Consider the following 17,635-nt stretch of genomic DNA (forward strand, 5'->3'; position numbering starts at 1 on the left):
GGGTTGTTCTAAGAATTAGAGGAGACAATGGCTCAAAGGGTGACAGCTTGTTCCCTTCAATGGTTTTCTCACATCAGTTGGGATAGAACTTAATAATCATTGTTTAAAAATTCTTTGTATAATCCCTTAAACTATTTGACAAGACAGAAAAGTAAGAAACTCCTTATTCATATGCTACAACTAGAATACTCAGTGACAGCTGCTGTAATTCATACATTTGAGTAAGATGAATGTATAGCAGGGACATACTAGTTCAGGATGATTGGGAAGGCCACATTTCTTGCATGGTTCATCATCATCTGCTGGCACAGCTTCCTCAGTTTCTTTTTCTTCCTCCTCCTCTGATTCTGCAGATGATTTTTCACTCTCAGATTCTTCACTTTCATCATTGCTAGAATATTTCCATCGACCACGAGTTCGAGAACCAGTCCACCGGACTTTGTTCCTGGATTTCATCTAGAATAAATTTAAAAGTGGGAGTATATTTGTCTTACAACACTAATTATTGATCACTGGATCTCACAAACTGTTGGCATAAAAGTATTCTGTATTAGAAATTAAAGAGAATTTTAAAAATCTAAATAAGTCAGAGTGAATTCTAGAACCACAGAGCAGTATGAGACTACAGACATCATCTATTCCTACTCTGTCTGAAGCAAAATACCAGAAAAGGAATCTTCTTGAACATTTCTGATCATGGGGAACTCATTCCCAAGAAAGGAGACCTGAAGCAATCAGCACTTTGCACATATTGAGTGCTTAAAAATGTTTATTTAATTGATTAGAAAATTCTTCCTTAGAATGAGCTAAAATTTGTCTCAGAGTAATTTATATTATGTAGATTCCAACCTACTTCCGTTTTCTGGAGTCTCCCATTTCTACAAGACTGCTAATTTAAACATTTGAAGACGGTGATTATATTCCTCCTAAGGCTTTTTCTCTATTACTTCCAATTCCTCTAACCAATCATCATATGACAAAGTTCACGACATTTAAAGAAATTATAAAATTCTGTTTATATATAAAATAGAAAACAAAATAGTCAACTTGATGCAAACATTTCATAAATCTTATATTACTATCATATTAACACTGCATATTCTACACTGCAGATATAGCATACTGCAAAGGATTCCAACAAAAAAAAACAAAACACATCTGTTTTGTGAGTCACTGCAACAAAAGATAGACAACAATGGGGAAAAAAAGTAGGGTTTTTTTTTGCCACATTATAAATAGGATGAATATGGATTAAAATGAGGGAAAATTTTTCTAACATAAAAATCAATACTTTTAAGTAGGCTATCAAATTCTACTAATAAGAGACTTTGAAGGAGCACATCCAAACTATTTATTTTATACCAATTAGTATTTTAAGTTACTGAACCACAAACTGGGAAAAATTCTGGCTTAAGAATAAATGAAAATCCTATTTAAAAATGAATCAAATTTTAAATGATCTGAGACCTGGTATTGTTCTGAGGATGCCTAAGAAAAACATCTTAAGTTAGTTACCATGTCCACAAAATTAAAGGATTTAGAATAAGACTCTTAAGAGCTGGTTGAATGTCTTCATTTTAAAGTATCACCTATCAATCCAAGGCAAAGGACTAGAGGGAAACACAAAGATTCAAACATTTCTAACTAAAAATGAATCCATTCCTGGAGTTAAAACAGTGAGTACAGTTTTACCTTGTTGCCTTTAGAATTAGCATCCTTATCAGGCTTCCTTGAACTCTCCTTTTTGTCCTGTTTTTGGACAGATGCTGAGTCTTCCGCTTTCTCTTCCTCCTCCCGTTTTTTATCAGCCTTTTGATCTCTTATCTCAGCCACTTTTGCAGTGGGTCTAGATATTCTTGGTGACCTTCTTAAAGTTCTACCAGGAGTTATTTTCTCTTCTTCCTTTCCTGTCTCTTCCTTTACTTCTGTATCTAGAACCTTTGGAGGACAGTCTGGCTTTTTCTTCCTGCTAGAGATCCTGATTGTTAATTTGATGCCTTCTTTCTGCCTTTCAGATGTTATTTCCTTATTTTCTGTTTCAGGGGTTTCTTCCTCCGGAACCAATTTGTATTTAAATTTACTTTTCTGTATGGTAGAACCCTTCTTGATCTCTGAAGGATCTTCTATTTTAGAAGATTGGCTACTGTCTAATTTATCAACTCCTATCTTGGCAAGTTCCACTTCTTCCTTGAGGACCTCAGGATCTGTTTTCTCCAAGGGAAGCCCTTCATTACTAGGTTTTGTATTTTTGTTATCTAACCCATCCTTTTCAGAGGCTGTCTTCTCTGGGAAATCAAGATTTATAGAAGGTAGGGAGATCTCTGCTGCCTCTGGAGAGCATGGTGTCTTTTCTGGTTCTACAGTGCTCTTTGCCATCTCTTCAGGTATGGGACTCAGTTTTGATGTGTCCTTCTCAAGAATAGTCTTCTTAGACTTCTCTAACTTTTCTAGACATTCTAGGAGTGGAGGCCGTTTGTCCTTCTTATTTTTGACTGAGGACTTCTCTTCAACTTTCTTGGGACAGGCTTCAGTGGTAGAAAAAGCTGTTTTCAATGAAAGATCTTCTGCTATCTCGGAAGTGTCCTCAAGTGCATTTTCTGTTTCTGAAGGATCAGGTTCTTCCTGTCCTTGTCCTCTCTGAGTAGGACCCTCTGCATCCTTCCCAGATTCATTTGTTTTCATGCTTTTATTTAGAGCCACCAAGGACTCTGCCCCATTGTCTATCACCAAGCCATTTTTCTCCTTAGATGGATGACTACCCCCTTCCTTTAAACTACAGAGCTTGGTTTCCAGTTGCTCTGTCTTATTCCTTGGAGGATTTTTTTCACCACTAACTTCTCCATTGACTAGTTGTTTCCCCTCAGGACACAAAGCCATGATTGTAGGAATTCGCTTACAAATCTCCTCCTCAGGTTTCACCTCTTCTTTCAATGCATCTTTTGTTGGAGTCACTGATTTACACAAAGGTCCCTTGACTGGGCTGTCAAAATCATCAGTCAATTTAATTTCACGTTTTTTCAAGGGTATCTTTGCTTGCTGGTCATTTTTTAATTTTTCAGTTTCTTCGGATGATTTCTCCATACTTTCTGGAGCAGGTTTAATGCCAATCTCTAATCGCTCAGGTTCATGAATAGTCACTTTCTCTGTGCTACTTTTAACATCTTTTGGTTCCACTTTGCATTCCTTTACCTCCACTTTAATAGGTTTAACATTCTCCTTGAAGGAATCACTTTCCTCTTTGGGGATCTTTTTCTCTTCACTCTCTAGTGAAGTTTTCTCTAACTTCACTATGACTGGTGTTTTCACAAGTTCCTTTTCTTCTAGTTTCTCAGTTTTTAAAGGATTCTCTTCCAGAGTGGTGGGTACAGGAAGATTTACAGATTCTTTTGCTAGTTCCTCCATTTTCACTTTCTCATCTTTCGATTTTAATTCCTCCTCTGCAAAAACAGATAAAGGTTAATTACACAGAGGCTTTCATGGTTCTCACAACTCTTACCATACATCTATGTCACTTTGTAGATTTTCTCTTTCCCTTGAAAAAATCTTGATTCTTTTGGCAATGGAGATAAATGGCAAAATTTACTAGGCAAAACTCTAAAACAGATCAAGTACAAATCGGATAAAAACTACATTGGAAGGTTTATATTTCAGTTTTAAACTTTGTACAATTTCAAGAGTATTGGTATTTTAAACCACGACTGATGGGAATGGATATAATGTATACTTCTTACCATTTTCAAATTATACCTTACAAGAATATAACATAGAAGTTATATTACAAAATAACACCAAGTGAAATGTTTCTAAACTCTTCCTTCAGAAACTTATTATTGAACTAACTTCCATCATTATCACTTCTTTTTATTTATTTCACAGGAATCACCGGAACAAAAGGTTGCATAAACAATTTAGATGTTGACATTTTACAAAGAAAATCTTTGAGGTCTTCTTATCAATTACTTCCTTTTTTATTCTGTTTATCTCTTCGTATATTTTTTTTAACAGTAACTACAAGGATGCCTTCTCCTCTGAGAGTTAACTAATTGTAAAACAAAGAGGATATTAGATGAAACAGCATTATATACAGGACTATCAGTTTTCATGGTACTTTGTCAAGGATGCCCTCTATTTAGAAGACAGTGACACTGTATGGAATATGACTGTAGCAGCAACTGACCTGGAAGTGAGGGGTCAGGATTAGCCCCTCTTAAAAAGTACAGACAAGCATGGATTAGCTCATATGGAAAAAAAATGAAAATTCACGCTCCAATCTTGTTTGCAGAATTGCAGATTTAGAGATTTGAGATCATCTGATTCAGTCCCCTCATTTTATAGATGAGACAACTGAGGACTAGAGATAAGTAGCTTGCCTGTGACCGGAGGTCATATGGGTTAAAAAATGTTGGAGAGATGAGATTCAAACTAAGATTGCTCCTTAGATTCCGAATTCAAATACTTTACACGATATCCAGTTATTTCCTCAAAGGTTATTGATCCTTTTTGGTGCTTCTTATTCCATTTTTGTTGATCCTAGATCTATGATTGTGACTACTCTCTTAGATACTGTTGAGGTTCTATTGCTGATTATATCTTTGTCAGATCTAGCTCAGTTCTCAAACTATATACTTGCTTACTTTATAACATCTTTCTTCAATTTTCATATACTTACTGTTGCAAAATTTCCCCACAACATTAGTACTTGTTCGTACAGAATACCTTGAGAGATAGTCTGTGCAAAATAAGATATCAGGCAGCACCATTTTCACCTATCTCACCCCAGGAAACAACACAGTAAATAGCTTCAAAGAAACAATGTTATATACGATCAAATAGATGACATTAAAATATTTGGGTGAAGTTTGGTGAGACTATATAACAGCAATGTTTTTGTAAAATAATTCTGGTTAAAATACTCAAACAGTGGGATGCATGCCAAACTTTGGGGTAGAAATAAAATTACTATCTTGATGCAATCATAAAATCAGGGACTAAAGACTGTATCAGAGTAAAACTGGTATAATGATTTTAAAATATGAGTTTATTCTTTTCAATGTAAATCAATTGCTTGTTTTAGCTTATCCGACCATCAAATACTGGGCCTCTACTTACCAGGGAAAAAAATTTAATCCAAACAAACACTACTTCAAGGCAAAGAATAAATCAAGAACCAAGCTAGAATATAATTAAAATAAGGCAGAAGAGATGTAAGGAAATGAAATGCCAAAAAAGAAGTTGATACTCCTTTTAAAAAAAAAATTACATGTTTATTGCAAATCACCAGATTTATGCATGCAATCATGTTACAAATAGAGAATTCAAATACCATTTAGAAGTAATAAAGACTTTCAGCCAGGCACAACAGTGCCAGAAGTTCAGCATTTGTTATTTGACACCAGCTGGTGAATTAATAAACAGATGATTCTGAACCCAGGACAAAATCTCTGAGCTGGACAGAACCTTACAGATCATCAAGCACAAGTCCCTCACTGTTCAAAAAGAGAAAATGGAGGTCCTATAAGGGGAATAACTTTATTCCGTTCCCAGGAGACAATGAAGTAGGCAAAGGGAAGACATTGAAGATATGAGAGACAAAGAAATAACAAAACACATTTTAAAAAATGAGAAAATAGAATGCGAAACATCTTATAAGATCTGAAGAATAGATCAAAAAGAGAAAACAAAAGTAAGTGGACTGCCTGAAAGTTGAGAACAAAAAGAAAACCTCTACAAAGTAATGCAGGAAACAATCCAAGAAAATTTTCCTAGAGTAACAGAACATTAGGGAAAAGTAGAATTAGGGAGAAAAAAATCTACTAATCACCACCTGAACAAGATCATTTGTGAAAGAAAAAAAAAAAAAAACCAGGAATATTATTGCCAAATTTTGAAATCTCCAAATCAAAGAAAAAAGGTTGCAAGAGACAAGAAAAAATCAATTCAAATATGCTAGAGCTACATTGTACAAGACTTATCAGCAGCTACAATAAAAGACTGCAAGTCCTGGAATCATATCTAGCAGCAATCAAAAAAACTTGGCCTGCGGCCAATAATAGCATATCCAGCAAAATTATCTATGATTCTGAATGAGAAAAAATGGACCTTTAATGAACTTGCATATTTTCAGACTTTCTATCAACCGAATCCAAACTTAACAGAAAACTTAATATATAAAAGCCAATTATCAAAAATCAATTTTAAGGTACTCAACATGGACAAACTTTAAATATGGACAAATTGTTTACTTAGAAAATATATACCATATGTTTAAGATTTACATCAAAAATAGGGTAGCTCAAAAGACTGGCAGATGTAAGGTAAAAATAGTAATCATGTTATACAGATTAGGTACAGAGGAAGAATAGACAGAGGCATTGGAGGGGGCAAGAGACCTCATAGTTTTAAACATCTAGTCACATCAAGAATGGGTTCTATAGGCAACACTACATATACACCATGAAGAGTATAGCACCCTCCAAAATCCATAAATAAATAAGGGGGGCAATGGGGAAGCAAAGGGAGGAATCCTTGGATGAGGTAAGTTAAGTAATACCAAAGTAAGTTATGGAGCAGAATTTAATGAAAGAGTCAGGAAGAAGAGGAAAGATGTGTGTGTATGTGGGATGTGTGTATGTATATATCTAAATATGTACACACCATATATCTTTTCTTAAATGTTAAATGTAGTTTGCTTGGGGGTGGGGATGAAAGGGGGGAAAAAGAATAAAGTAAAGTGTGCAGCAGAGAACCAAAGAAAAACTTACAAGGAAGTAAAAAAAAAAAAAAAAGAATATTAATGAATATAATTTCTTCTATTAATATATATATTTTCTTGATTTGGTAATTTGTTACTCTGTATTTTGAATCCTCCCTGATGTTCTGCTCCTAGGCACATGATAATGTTCTCTTTTGTTTTGCTTTATTTTGTTTTGTATTCTTTTCTGCTTTTTTTTAACTCTTATCTTTTCAAATAAAATAAATTAAAAAAAAAAAGCAAAAGTAGAACTCCAACTCTTATAAAATACTACAGCACAATTTAAAAAAAAAAAATGCCATGTCAGGAAATGATCAAGAAAGATAAAGAGAACATAACACCAAAAAAGATCAATAAAGACATCAGTGCACAAGTCCAAATAAGATAATAAGGACTATTAATAACTTATTGTCAGTGAGAATACAGACTGATGCAATATGAAATAACCTGTCATTTGTGTGCTATTGCATGATGATAAATTCCATTTTATCTCTCATGTCTATATAAAAAGATTGCAGAGTTATTATAGATTTAATGTATTTTACTCAATTTCCCACAACCCAGAAGACTTAACAAAATATTAAATACTGGAAACCTAATAGAAAATGTTTACTTCAACCTTTTTGTATTAGAAAATTAAGAAAAGTCTAAAAAGGGAATTCAAGCATTTATACCAGTAGAGCAAAGATATTACTATGTAGAACATAAAAGTGATATAAGCAAATTAGGGAAAATTTTTATCTATCAGATCTATGAATAAGAGAACAATTTATCAACAAATGAAAGAGAGAGAGAGAGGACTAAGGGACATAAAATATGTAATCTGATAACATTACATTTAAAAGCTTCTTCTCAAACAAAACCAATGCAGCCAAGTTTGAAGGAAAGCAGAAGAAAACTAAGCAAAAAAAATTTTAGACCAAGTTTCTCAATAAAAGTCTTACTCCTCAAATATATAGGGAATTGAGTCAAATGTATAAAAATATAAGTCATTCCCCCCCAATAACATATGGACACAGGACATGAACAAGCAATTTTCAGAACAAATCAAAGCTATGAACAAACAAACAAAAAAAAATGTTCTAAATCACTAATAATTAGAGAACTACAAATGAAAACAATTCAAGAATGGCTAACATGACAGAAAAGCAAAAGAATAAATGCCAGAGCGATTATGGGGAAATTGGGACACTAAAGCTCTGTTTGGTCCAATCATTCTGAGAGCAATATGGAACTATATTCAAAGGGTTATAAAACTGCCTATCTTTAGATCCAGAAATATTACTACTAGATCTATATTCTAAAGAGATCAAAGGAAAAGGGAAAGATAGATACAACTATACAAAAATATTTATAGCAGCTCTTTTTGTGGTGGCAAATAATTGAAATTGGGAGTATGTCCATTAAATAAAGAATATCTGAGCAAATTGTGTTATATAATTATGATAAAATATTTTGTGCTATAAGTAACGACAATACTTTTAAAAACATGATTTTTAATGCTTTTTTAAAAACTTAAAAAGACTTATATAAACGGATATAAAATGAATTAAGAACCAGGAGAACACCATACATAGTGAAAGCAATATTGTAATGATCAACTATGAAAGATTTAGCTACTCCAATCAAGACTAGTCCAAAGGATATATGATGAAAAATGCTATCTCCTTCCAGAAAGAAAACTAATGGAGTCTGAGTACAGAATGAAGCATATTTTTTTTCATGTTCTTGCCTTTTTTTCAACAACATGGCTAACATAAAAATGTTCTGAATTATTTCATAAGCATATCTAATGTCAAATTTCTTGTCTTCTCAATAAGTGAGATAAGACCAAAGGGAGGAAGAAAATTCTGAACTGGAAAATTTAAAAACATAAATGTTAAACACATACAACTAATAAATTTTCTTTCTTATACAAAATTATTATTTTTTTAATTAAAGCTTTTTATTTTTCAAACCATATAAATGGAAATTTTTTTTAAAAAAGACTACAAGGAGAAGTTGCAATAAATGAATTTTAAAAGCTAACGTTAAATAGGCAAGTAGCCAGAAACCTTAGGTTACTAAAAAAAGGCACGTACAACGCAGAAAAGTCTGGCCTTCAGTTTACAGAACTTTATTCTGTAAAAGCAAGGAAAAGTCACAAATATTAGTATCAATAGCAGACAGCTATGAGTTGGAGCTTGCAAAGTGGAAGCTTAGACCTGGGTCTAACATAAAGATGACTGAAGCTTGATAGTGTAGTGCTCAGAAAGCTGCAGGACTCCGAGATGGAAGATAGTAATACAAGCATTCCTTGAATTAGACTACTACAGCTAAACACTTCTGATGTTCTTGAGAAACCTAACACTGTGATTAGTAACAAGATGATGATAAAAATAATAACTAGCATTTTTAAATCAAAAATTATAAGTGATGCTAAGTGAAATAAGCAGAACCAGGAGATCATTATATAACTCAACAACGATATTGTTTGAGGATGTATTCTGATGGAAGTGGATCTCTTCGATAAAGAGAGCTAATTCAGTTTCAATTGATCAAGGATGGACAGAAGCAGCTACACCCAAAGAAAGAACACTGGGAAATGAATATAAACTGCTTGCATTTTTGTTTTTCTTCCTGGGTTATTTATACCTTCTGAATCCAATTCTCCCTGTGCAACAAGAGAACTGTTCGGTTCTGCACACATATATATCTAGGATATACTGTAACCTACTTAACATGTAAAGGACTGCTTGCCATCTGGGGGAGGAGGTGGAGGGAGGGAGGGGAAAAATCAGAACAGAAGTGAGTGCAAGGGATAATGTTGTAAAAAATTACCCTGGCATGGGTTCTGTCAATAAAAAGTTATTTAAAAAAAAATTATAAGTGAAATAGGAAAAAAGAAAAAGAAATGAAATTGGAGTTCCTGATGAAGAATTGGAATGAGAATGTACATTTTTTTAGGAGAAACAAAACCATATTCAAGTAAGTTTTCCTAAAAATTTCATTGTAACAAAGAAAAATGAATAACTACATGATACATTTAAAAAAAAAAAACAAAAAACACTAGACCAAAGACTAAGGACTGAAAAATCACCAGAAAATGTTAATTATTTCCTATCAAAAACAATTGACCTGGGAAACAGGTCATGGGAAAATTCACTGGAAAATTAATGCCCAAACCTAGCTGAACGAGTAAACAAAGTAAAAAAAAAAGAAGAAGAAGGAAGAAGAAGAAGAAGAACATACTAGTTATTTCCTGAGAGAATTCCCAAAATAAAAACTCCTAAGAACATCATAGCCAAAATCTAGAAAGTCAAAGTTTTAAAAATACATATACATGGCAGGTAAATAGACAAAAATAGTTCACCTAAAATCCAGATTCTTATTATGCAACCCCATATGGGAGTCTCATAAATGAATGTGGGGGGTATAAAATTATGATTTATTATCAGTAAAAATTTGATTTGTATACCAATTCCACATATCCAGAGTTATGTGAAAATTTTTCAGATAAAAAGGGATTGTTGCTAGTAGAAAATGTTTAAGAAGCCCTGATCTAAAAGGGGGCAAATGTTAGTTACACAAGCCCAAGCAAACATCAATATAATGAATAAGACATGAAAGACAATATACCAGAAAAGAAAACATTCAGGCTTACAACCAAGAAAGATTTATTGTGCAAAGTTAAGTCTAATCTAATTGAGAGGAAAATGGATCTTTAACAAGATAGAAGACTTCCTAATATTCATCAAAAAGAGCTCATAATTGGGTAGAAACTTTGAAAAAGTATACACAGGAGTGAAGAGAAATATCATAGCTGTAAAGGAGATTATAATAAATGATAAACGTTTACTGAACAATAAACAGAACAGATTGGCAATAATAAGTAATCAGAATTCAAAAGAAACACACATGAGCAAAAAGATTCACACTAAAGTATTGAAAAGTTTTAATTATTTAAAAGGGATGAAAAAGAAAATACAGTATTTAAAGGTAATGAATTACTGTCTATCTACCTATCTATATGTACATGCCAGATTGCAAAACATCTAAAAAACTAAAGGAAAATGTAACTGCTTTGTTTGTTTATTAAATTAACTGATTAATAAATTAACTTATTTTAAAATCATGTGGGTAAAAGTGAGGGATTTTAATGTACCACTCACTCAAACCAAAACAAATTTAACCAAGATATGCAATAAAGTTAAGGACCTAAGTGAACTTCAGAGAACTGAAAATAATAACCATTTGGCAGCTACTGAATGGAAAACAGAAAAAACTTTTTCAACATGATCAATATTTTCAAAACCTGACTCCATAGTAGAGCATAAAAAAACTCACAAATGCTAAGAAACAAAAATCAGAACTATTAAGAAACTATTTACTGGAAACAAACCAATATAATTAGATAAAATGTTATAAAATAAAATGATGACAATGAGACACTAAGCCCTAGCTTTGGGAATATAGCTAAAGCAACGATGAATGGAAAACTTATCTCCTAAACAATTTAGGACAACAAAGAGAAAGAACAAATCAGTGAATCTGAATAAAATGAAATGGGGAAAAAAATGCCACATCCCAAAACTCCTAGAAGTGTTAAAAACGAACTAATTAAAGAGAAGAGAAATTCTGAAAATATACAAAGATAAGATTAATAAAATTAAAAATAAAAAAATTAAACTGACAAAAAGACTGTTGTCTGAAGAGAAAAAAAAACACAATAAAATAAAATTAAATATGATCTAAAAAAACCCTACTATGTAAAAAGAGAGCTAACCAAAACTTCCAGGAATATGAAGTAAAAATAAATTTTCACAAAGAATAAAGAAAACTGTTAAAGAGATGTTTATATGTATATGATCACAAATGTGACTGACAAAAAATAAAAATACCTAGATTATCAAAATAAGAAAAATTTAAATAATTCAAACTCAGAAAATGATATTCAACAATTCAAAAATGAATACTGAGAGGAACTCTCAACGCATCTCCAGATTCACATGGATTTACAAGTGAATTCTAATCAAACATTTAAAGAACAACATAATTACATGTTTCAATGTCAGAAATGGATAGTTTTAAAGAAAGTATTCACATTATTTTAAAACGATTTCAAGGGGGAAAAAATTGTTCATGTGCTACTAAACACAAATCCTTCATAGATACTGTGAAGCATTTTTCCCTAAAAACATTTGGAGGAAGATTAATAAAGTACTATATAAAAGCCATTCTTTCTACATTTTATTCTTTCTATATACTGAAAAGAACAGAGAAGCATATAAAAGATCCAGATTAAGATCAATGCGAAGAATCAGATCTAAACTGTGTTCTGAGTTAAATAGCCAGGAATGGTTGGTAATGGGCTCCAGGTGATATTAGTGAGGAACTGGAGGGTGTTTCAGGGTATAATGGCCATATTTAAATATGTAAGTATGCAAGATTTTCATGTGGAAGATGGCCTGGATTTGTTTTGGTTGAATCAAGAGGACAGAATTAGTCAATGAATGGAATTACATGAACACTGATTTTGGATCTATGCAACCAAAAAATGTCTTAACACTTAAAAAAGCTTAATTCCAAACTGGATCATCAAGTTTCATTGCATAAAATCAAAATTTCAAGGCATTTACTCAGTAACAAGTTTCCAAACAATAAATGTCATAGTTTAGAGACATGTTGAATTAATAAGCATTTACCCATTTAGTTATCATTGCTGCTACACACATGTTCCTTTATTCATTAATCATAACAGTTCACATTTTCTATGATACTTTTTAAAGATTTACAAGGCATTTTCTTCAAAACAACCACCTGAGGTAAATTGAGGTTCATAGAGGTTACAAGATCTGCCATCATATAGTTAGTTGGTGGCAGAGCTGGGATTTAAACAAAAGTCTTATTACTCCATTTGCCATTATTGACAGCTACTTTGTGAAGTTTTATTTTATAAGTGGTTAAATATTTTCTTATTGAACCCTATTGAAATTATTTTTTATGGATATAATATAATTACTTGCATATTTATGCCTTTTTTAAAGGAAATACCAGAAAATATTAGCTTGGTAATCTTCAGACAAAGATGTGAATTTGTGAAACTCAAATGAAGATTCTGTTGGGAGCTGAGGAGAAATACAGGGCAGGGTGTGGGAAAGAAGAAGGGAGGCTTAAAAACCAAACAAACAAAATAAAACCTTGTTTAGTTGTTTCTCCATCTTTTTTTGTTTCTTCTTCCTCTATGCTGGGGCTTTCTCGGGAAGAGGCATCTTGTTGGCTAGAGTTTTTCAAAAGGGCAGGATCTATTTGAGCTTTCAGAAGTTCCAGAGTCTCAGCCAGTTCATTTCTATTTCTAAATAAAATAAAGAAATATGACATCATGAAAACCCATTTTTTTGGACCCCTCAACTACTTTTTAACAGGATAAGTATTCAAAAAAGAACTTTCAGTCAAATTCTTACTTCCATTATTATGGGTACTTCCACCCATCCAGATCACAACATAAACCTTAATAAAACAATATTCTTAAGTTGATTTGACTGAAATATACATCAACACTTGGCTCATTACCCACTGACAACCAGTGCTTCTGAGCCGAATAAAGCTAGTGAATACTTAAAGCCAATTTTGCAAGTCAAGAGCTTGTGTCTAAATAGTACAGACTTCTACAGCATGGTGAACTGTCAAAGTAGGACTTCAGTAGAAGTAAAAAGAGCCATGTGCAACCTGTGACATGGGGAATGAAAGTAATTATTAACATTCAGTAAGAGGAGAAACAGACATTAAGAAGTCAGGTATGGAAGTGGATCTCTTCGATAAAGAGAGTTAATTCAGTTTCAATTGATCAAGGATGGACAGAAACAGCTACACCCAAAGAAAGAACATTGGGAAATGAATATAAACTGCTTGCATTTTTGTTTTTCTTCCTGGGTTATTTATACCTTCTGAATCCAATTCTCCCTGTGCAACAAGAGAACTGTTCGGTTCTGCACACATATACTGTATCTAGGATATACTGTAACCTATTTAACATGTAAAGGACTGCTTGCCATCTGGGGAAGGGGGTGAAGGGAGAGAGGGGAAAAATCAGAACAGAAGTGAGTGCAAGGGATAATGCTGTAAAAAATTACCCTGACATGAGTTCTGCCAAAAAAAAGTTATTTAAAAAAAAGAAGAAGAAGAAGTCAGGCAATCTTAAATGACAACTATCCAAGTCAGTTTCTTTTTAAAATGTTTTCCCAATTATATAAATTATTTTAACATTCTTAAAATGTTGAGTTTTGAACTGTTTCCCTCTCTTTCTTTCTCCTCATTTCCTAAGACAGTAAGCAATTTGACAAAGGTTATACATGTGCACTCATGCAAAACATTATCTCCATATTAATCATCCTGTGAAAGAAACAGACAAACAACAACAACAAATAAGAAACATGAATAAAGTGAAAAATAGTAGGCTTCAATTTGCATTCAGATTCCATCAATTCTTTCTCTGGATGTGCATAGCATTTTTCATCATGAGTTCTTTGTAATAGTCTTGGATCATTGTATTGCTGTGAATAGCTAAGTCATTCACAGCAGACCATCACACAAATAACATTGCTGGTATTGTATACAACGTTGTCATGATTCTGCTCATTTCACTTCATATCAGTTCATAGATGTCTCTCCGGGTTTTTCTGAAATCATACTGCTTGTCATTTCTTATATCTCAACAGTATTGTATTACAACCATATGCCACAACTTGATTAATCCTTTCCCAATTGATGGACATCCCCTAAATTTCCAGTTCTTTGCCACTACAAAAAGAACAGCTATAAATATTTTTGTACAGATAGATCCTATTCTTCTTGCCCTTTCCCCAGGTCCTTTTTGAAAATTCTGGAACATAGATCTAGCAGTGATATTGCTGAATCAAAGGGTATGCATAGTTTTATGTCGTATGGGCACAGTTCCAAATTCTCTCCAAAAAGGTTGAATCAGTTCACAAGTGGTATTTCTTTTTCTATCTCTACTTATTAAGCCAATTATTTCTCTCTAAGAATTCAGATGACAAAGGGCTACCAGACTTGAAAGAATGAGTCTAAGATTCCTTTAGAAGAAAAAACTATTATCAAATTCAATGGCAACGAAAACATTTGTACTTTACTTTTAGATTTTATTTTGTTTGGAAGGGGAAAAAAGCCAAAACATAAAACTAATTCAGACCCTTAGAACAAATAAAAGATTAAAAGAGGGTAATGGATTCTTAGTAAGCTGCCAACATAAAATTTGCCTTAAGACATATTTACAAAAATTCAACTTTTCTACTCATTTAGAAATCAGGAATTCTAGAATATTTTAGTTCAATTAATTCCTAATAACAGAAATAGAATGAAGAATGTCATTAGTACCTGCACAGTGAGAAGATTTCAGCTTACAGATTTCAGTAAGAAAACTGGAAAAACCAGAGGGGGCAGGGTTATAAAGGAATTTGAAAGTCAAAAATGATTATTTGATCCTGGAAGCAACAGGAAGTCACTGGAGGTCACTGAACAGTAGGGAGACATAGTTGAACCTGCACTTTAGAAAATTCACTTTAGTAGATGAATAGAGGATGGTTGGAGTGATGAGGCAGGTAGACCTACCCAGAGAGTACAGCAATAATTCAGGCATGAGATGATGAGAGCTTACATGGCACATGTCAGAAGAGAGAAGGGGGCAGATGTTGCAAAAGTGAAATTGATAGGACTTTTGCACCAGACTGAAAGGGAAGAGAGTTGTGGAGGGCACCTAGGAGCCAGAAGAATAGAGAGATGGTATTGCTCTCTAGTAACAGAAAAAGCTGGAGGAGGGAAGGGTAGAGAAAGTAGAAAAATAATAAGTCTAGTTTTGGATATGTTGAGTTTATGATGTTAACCGGACATTCAATTTAGATGTCCAAAAAGCAACTGAAGATGCAAGATTGCAAATTAGGAGAGAAGTTAGGGCAGGAAAGATAGATTTGAAAACCACCAACAAAGAGACAAGAGCTGATTAAAAACACTGGGAGCTGATGAGATCACCAAGTAAAGTAATAAAGAGAGAAAGGAGAAGAGGACTCAAGACAGAGTCCCTAGAAACCAATCATAATTAAAGGGCATGCCCTGTATGAACTCAACAAAGGAGATTTTAAAAAATGATCTAATAGGTTGGAGGAAAATCAGGAAAGAGTAATGTCCCAAAAATATAGTGAGAAGACAATATCCATAAAAAGAGGGTGATCAATAATGTCCAAGGCTGCAAAGATGTTAATAAGGATGTAGACTGAGAACAGGTCATTGGATCTGGCAACAGAGAGATCACTGGTAACTTTGGAGAGAGCAGTACTAGGGGCATGATGAGGTCTGAAGCAAGACTAAGAGTTAAGAAAAGATGAGAAAATGGAGGCACCTATTTCAGATAGCCTTCTCAAGAAGTTCAGCAACATGGAACAGAAAAGATTTAAGTCAAAAGTAAGCAGGAACGGATCAAGTAAGGGTTTTTTTGTTTTGTTTTGTTTTGCTTTTGGATGGAGACAGTAAGGAAGAGGCTAGTGGACAGAGAGAGATTAAAGATAAGTGACAGAGTGAGGCTGACAGAGGGGAAAGACAATGTCAGAGGAAAGACAATCTGTCAGAGGAGACAGGATGGAAAGAAAAATTGTGTGGGTATAGGAGCTGGCCTTAGTAAAGAATATGGTCAATTCTTTGTGTGACAGAGGAAGAGATAATGGCAGAAGGCACATGAGTGATAAGAGATAAGGAAGCAGAAAGAAGAGGGAGCTCATGAAGAAAGTCCTTGATTTAAAAATATATATATACAGTAAATTCAGATGAATATGAGTAGCCACCAATGGGGATAGGGGGACACCCAACTGAGAATGAAAAGATTTGGAAAAGCCACAATGGAAAGTGGGATAGTGAGTTAATCAAGAAGGCACAGAGGAACTACCTAACTGCAGTAAGGGCCCAAGTGACACTGTAATGGACCCAGACAAAACAGTTGTGTGACTTGAGTGCTCAGAAACATTTATGTAAAAATAAAGGTATAAGACAGTGTGCATTAGCCTAGGTTAAGACATAGTGAGCATAACTTGAGATAGGATAAGGGGCCAAACAATTGAAAAAAAGGATGATGCAGAGTTGATCCAGTTTACCAAAAGGTTAAAATGGGAGACTAGAATAGATAGTATAGAAGAAAAGGTCTGGAGGTCATAGTACGGATGAAGAGGAGGAATTTATCAAGGGAAAACAAAGAGGTAGAAAACCAATAGATTTTGGTCAGATAAGGAGATTCTGGTGTGACATTTAATTTTGAATAACAAAAAAAATTTCACTAAGATTTTAAAAATAGAACAGTGTCTAACACATGCTAAATACCTGATAAATTTTTGATGATTAATAGAAGGCTAGATCAACCAAAAAACTCAAAGGTCTAGATAGCTGGAGTTATATCATTGAAAATACATTTTCTTTTTTATGGGAGAAGGAAAAAAAGGGAGGGAAAGGGAAAAATGTTGCCAAGTCACAGAAATTCAAGGACCCACCACACTCAAATTTGAAAACTGTTTAGAAATGAAAAAAATTATTTTATTCTTTTCAGCTGCTTAGAACTAGGATGCTTATATTTTTGGTTTTGTCATTAATAAGCAGGGTGATCTTAGGCAAGCCATTTAATCTTTCTGGGCTTCAATTAAAGAAAATGCCTTTTTATATGTCCCATTTTATTAAATGACCACAAGATTTGTTCACCTTTTTTGATACACTGGACTCCTTCTCAGAACTATGTCTGTTGTCTATACTCATGATTGAAAGAAGTGCTATATTTCAGTGAGAGATTACTGGAAACAAAGATGTAATTTCCCCCCATCTAAGTTCACAACTCCCTAGCAGATATGTGGATGT

General features: G+C 33.4%; 1 protein-coding gene across 1 annotated transcript in view; it reads right to left on the reverse strand.

The window, feature by feature from the left end:
* The window catches only part of RSF1 (remodeling and spacing factor 1), a 129,030-nt gene that overhangs the window by 48,073 nt on the left and 63,322 nt on the right, over positions 1-17,635 (reverse strand). Inside the window, exons 5-7 of the mRNA XM_051987197.1 lie at positions 12,931-13,085; positions 1,693-3,437; positions 250-456 (exon numbers count right to left, since the gene is read on the reverse strand). Of these exons, the coding sequence (XP_051843157.1) occupies positions 250-456; positions 1,693-3,437; positions 12,931-13,085 (2,107 nt within the window). The remainder of the gene's footprint in view (positions 1-249; positions 457-1,692; positions 3,438-12,930; positions 13,086-17,635) is intronic.

This window comes from Antechinus flavipes, chromosome 3 (genome assembly GCF_016432865.1).
Source record: "Antechinus flavipes isolate AdamAnt ecotype Samford, QLD, Australia chromosome 3, AdamAnt_v2, whole genome shotgun sequence".
Lineage (NCBI taxonomy): Eukaryota > Metazoa > Chordata > Mammalia > Dasyuromorphia > Dasyuridae > Antechinus > Antechinus flavipes.